General features: G+C 42.7%; 1 protein-coding gene across 1 annotated transcript; it reads left to right on the top strand.

Moving 5' to 3' along the window:
• The first annotated feature begins 835 nt into the window (after positions 1-835).
• Positions 836-3741, top strand: CCN1 (cellular communication network factor 1). Its single transcript, XM_067538538.1, has 5 exons — positions 836-1152; positions 1471-1684; positions 2030-2377; positions 2538-2740; positions 2853-3741. The coding sequence occupies exons 1-5, from the start codon at positions 1090-1092 to the stop codon at positions 3150-3152; spliced, it is 1128 nt and encodes a 375-aa protein (XP_067394639.1). The 5' UTR covers positions 836-1089; the 3' UTR covers positions 3153-3741.
• The last annotated feature ends 811 nt before the right edge of the window (positions 3742-4552 follow it).

The raw sequence follows: 4552 nt of genomic DNA, 5'->3' as shown, positions 1-4552 counted from the left end.
TAGGAAAGGTAAGAACATTTAGGAGCGTTACTTGCATTTGCAACTTTTTAAAAAAAAATTACACAACCTGGGGGTGAGGGATGGGCAAGGCAATATGATTAGATATGTATTGGACCGGTAAAGAAGTAGCTAACTTTTTCCCTGTGATTCTTCAAACAAGGTCACTGTCCTGAGAACCTCCACCTTTTCATGGAATTTTGCCAGACACTAGGAGCCCTTTATCGTGTTCCTTCCCCATTCATAAATATTAAAAGTAAACCACTAGGGTGTTAGTTTGAAATACACTCCTTCCTCTCTCAGTTTTTTGGCCTTGATAGGAATGTGCATAATTTCAGCAAAAGATCTGTGTGACTGTTCCGGAACCTACAACCCCCCCCCCCCCCCCAAAAAAAAAAAAAAAAAAAATTTCACAGAGACATTCAGTCGTACACATTATAACTTACTTAATACACGCACAGGGAGTATCTACCATGTACAGCGTTTCCCAGCCTGAAAACTAGGAACTTATTTTTTTTAAAGAACCTCCTAAAATGCATTTCCCACATGACCATAAAAGATTCTTAAAGGCAGGATTATTGAAATGATCATTTCAAGTGTGGGGCTTGGGGGAAGTAGAACTACTTTATTGATAGTTGTGAGACCAAAAAAAAAAGGTGCAACTTAGACAGGGAGGAGCTTGGCTGCAAACCGCGCCAAGGAAACATTCCTGAAATGCTTTAGAATTCTGATGCTTTAGCATTCTGGAACGCTCAACGTCAGTGCAGCTGCAACACGCGGCGGCGGCAGCCTGTATATAAGGAGTGGCTCCCTCGCTGCCTCTTCAGACTGCAAAGGGACCCCCGAGAAGCGCAGGACCTAGCAGCCCTGTTATCCCTCCTTCTTGCTCTTCTCGGAGACGAAGAAAACACAGCAGCACACGATTTCACTGTGAGCCCTTTAGGGTTTAGCTTCCTCTCGCTACAGGCACAAGACGAGAGAGATCCACTCCGCCTGTCGTCTGGAAAGTCGCAGGGACAGTTTTTAGGCTCTGGCTCCTCTAGCTCGTTATTCTGTTTTCGCTGTGGTAGGCAACCAGTTCCTTCGCTCACAATGAGCTATCAAACCACCAGCTATTTCGTTCTGGCTGTCGCCCTCCTCCACTTATTCAGGCTGGTAAGTTTGCGTTTGCATGTAACTTTCTATGGGGTTCGTAGGGTGTCGAGGTTGGTTGGGGTGTTTGTTTTTTTTTTTTAAAGCTGTTTGCCATCTTTGGTCACTTTCCTGCCACGAAAGATACCTGCGGAAAGTCGGTCGCCTGCGTGTGTGTGTTGCTGTGAAGGCATGAACTGGGGGCGATCTGTCCGTAGTCTGGACGGAGCGAAGTGCCTGCGGGCTGTTTGTTGTAAATCCCGGGCAGACGGGCGGTTTGTGTCTCTGTGCATGGGCCATTTAGCACATACTCATCGGATTTTAATGTGCTTCACTCCCTAGGCGCTTTCCGCCTGCCCGGCCGCCTGCCAGTGCCCTCTGGAGGTGCCCAAATGTGCCCCGGGAGTCGGTCTGGTTGTGGACGGCTGCGGATGCTGTAAAGTCTGCGCTAAACAACTCAACGAGGACTGCAGTAAGACCCAGCCTTGCGATCACACCAAGGGGTTGGAATGCAATTTCGGCGCCAGTACCACGGCTCAGAAGGGGATCTGCAGAGGTAAGAGGCGTGTGGCTTGGCTCCTTGAAAAAATAACAACAGTCCCCGCCGTGCCCGAGTTTAGTAATTTTGAGTCCATGTATGGTTATGCTTTGTTGTTAGTAGCTTGGCAGAAAGGCATATGACTGCAGCAGTCTGGAATGCAATTCAGTATGTCTGGGCTTCGCTAAAAGCGCATAAGGAAAAGTGATTCCTGACTAACTTATTGTTCTAGTCTCCAGTCTCCCGGGGATTGTAGGGAACTTGACCATACACTGAATTTAACAGAGCGGCAAGTATGCATGTGTTTAAAAGAGAGCGTCTCACCTCTAACTCCCTCCTCTCTCTCTTTGTTAATCTCTGCAGCGCAATCCGAGGGGAGACCCTGTGAATATAACTCCAAAATCTACCAGCATGGTGAAAGTTTCCAGCCCAACTGTAAACACCAGTGCGCGTGCATAGATGGAGCTGTGGGCTGCATCCCCCTCTGCCCACAAGAACTCTCTCTCCCTAACCTGGGCTGTCCCAACCCAAGGCTGGTTAAAGTGCCTGGCCAGTGCTGTGAAGAATGGGTCTGTGATGAGACCAAAGATGCTCTTGAGTCATCAGAAGGTTTCTTCAACAAAGAATTTGGTCTGGATGCTTCAGAAATTGAATTAACCAAGAAAAACGAGCTAATTACCATTGTGAAAGGAGGACTGAAAATGCTACCTGGTGAGCAAAGCTATTGTGCATGTTAGTAACTGTCTTTGTTGGGAGGGGATACTTTAATATATATATAGCTATAGTGTATAACCATTTGCTATACTCCTGAGAGGAGAGACCAAGATATACCAGAAATTTTATGCCAAGTTCTTCTTCTTCTCCCTTCTAGTCTTTGGATCCGCACCTCACAGTTGGTCTTTTGAGAGTCCCAAATGCATTGTGCAGACAACTTCATGGTCCCAGTGTTCAAAGACTTGTGGAACTGGCATCTCTACCAGGGTCACCAATGATAATCCCAACTGTAGACTGGTCAAAGAGACCAGGATATGTGAAGTGAGGCCATGTGAACAGTCCAGCTATGACTCCCTAAAGGTAAATACATATCTCTGTGATAGCCCCCTTTTTTTTCCAGATGGGTCTGGGTGGAAGGTGGATGTTACAAAGAAAACTTTTGCTTATAACATTGTTACCTCTTTCCTTACAGAAAGGAAAGAAATGTACCAAGACAAAGAAGTCACAAGCCCCAGTGAAGTTTACCTATGCTGGATGTTCCAGTGTGAAGAAGTATCGCCCCAAATACTGTGGCTCCTGTGTGGATGGAAGATGCTGCACCCCCCAGCAGACCAGGACCGTCAAGATCAGATTCCGCTGTGATGATGGGGAAACTTTCACTAAGAATGTAATGATGATCCAGTCTTGCAAATGCAACTACAACTGTCCACATGCAAATGAAGCTTATCCCTATTACAGACTGTTCAATGACATCCACAAATTTCGGGACTAAGTTGGGATAGGGGTGGGGAGTTGTCAGAATTTTGAAGTAGCAAGCAATGGAGAAATGAACTCTGTGGAAATGATGCCTTGCCCGTTTGAGGGCAACACTGAGATACTACAAGAGCACACTGTGCGACCGGATGCTAATGCAACAGAGATTTAAGCATACTTAAAGCTTCATAGTACTGGAGCAACTTTATTGCTTCTTTTTGGAGCACCTTACCTTAATCATGTACTGTTTTCTGTTTGCAATTGATCAGATAAATGTTTGTTCTGGTTATGAAAACTTTCAATTTTTCTATCCTGTTCAGTTTTAACACTATGCTTTTTTCCAAACATGAGTTGGAAGATACATTCCTTCCTGAGGTGGGCACTTTTGGAGAGCTCACGGGTGGCAGCTATTATGTACCAACCATAATTTAACTGCAAACAGAAATCAGTTGTTTTAAAGCTGAGTATTTTATTTATCAAAATGTAGCTTTTTGTTTTGAAACCTCCCCGTAATACTGGAATAAGTTGTAAATGATTTTAATTTTATATTCAATGAATTAAAAAATTATTTATGGATTTAATCATTTAATAAAGAAATATTTACCTAAGTATATTCTTAGTAAAAAATGTTGAAAGGCAAGACAATTTAGGTAAATGTGAGAGCTTTCTATAGTAGTCGCTTGAACTTCCACACACTCAAGTTCCTCTGAAAACAAAAATAAGCTCTACCTTAGAACTAATGATGACTAATAATTTTAAAGTCTGTTAGCTCAGGAGGAAAAAAATATTAAAAATTGCTCTACACAAAGTCTGTAGTCCCCTACTCCCTAAAAACAGAGGTGAAAACAGCTTAGTGGGTTTAAGATCAAATCTCTGAAATAGAGATTACTTTGTTAATTACATTGTCAAAATATTCAAATTATTCTGAAATTTGCAATAGCGTGTTTAACTAGAATGCATACATGCACAACAGTGTTGAATGGTGGGTTAGAAGAATTAGCCGGGGCTCACATACTACTTTCTATAGTTGCGTCTTGAAAATTAACATATTTATGTGGAAAAAGAATGTTTCCTAGAGTCCGTAGGAGGTAGTTTGCTTTCACTAAATTCAAACTAAATGAGCTTGAAGCAATGACTTGTGTTAATCCTAATAACCCAGTGATTAAAAGTAAACATGCTGTTAACAGGAGAAGAATTTCAAGTACTTTTCCAATCGAGAGTTAAGGCCAGCCTCTCCCCCTCTCTAAATATAATTAAACTTTATATTTTGGGGATGTGAATTAAATTTGATTATTCGAGTGGTCAAACAGTAGATGACTGGGATACGTGAAGAAAAATACTTTTTTTTACTAAGGCTATAAGAAGCTGAGAAGGCTGCATCAATGTTTGTACTAATGTTGGTTGCTATAAAGCTGCACT

This window comes from Emydura macquarii, unplaced genomic scaffold, assembly GCF_026122565.2.
Source record: "Emydura macquarii macquarii isolate MOO-44397 ecotype Brisbane River unplaced genomic scaffold, CSIRO-AGI_Emac_v2 contig_480, whole genome shotgun sequence".
In the NCBI taxonomy this organism is placed as follows: Eukaryota; Metazoa; Chordata; order Testudines; family Chelidae; genus Emydura; species Emydura macquarii.
Note: the sequence above shows the minus strand (reverse complement) of the source record. Positions and strands in the feature narration are given on the sequence as shown.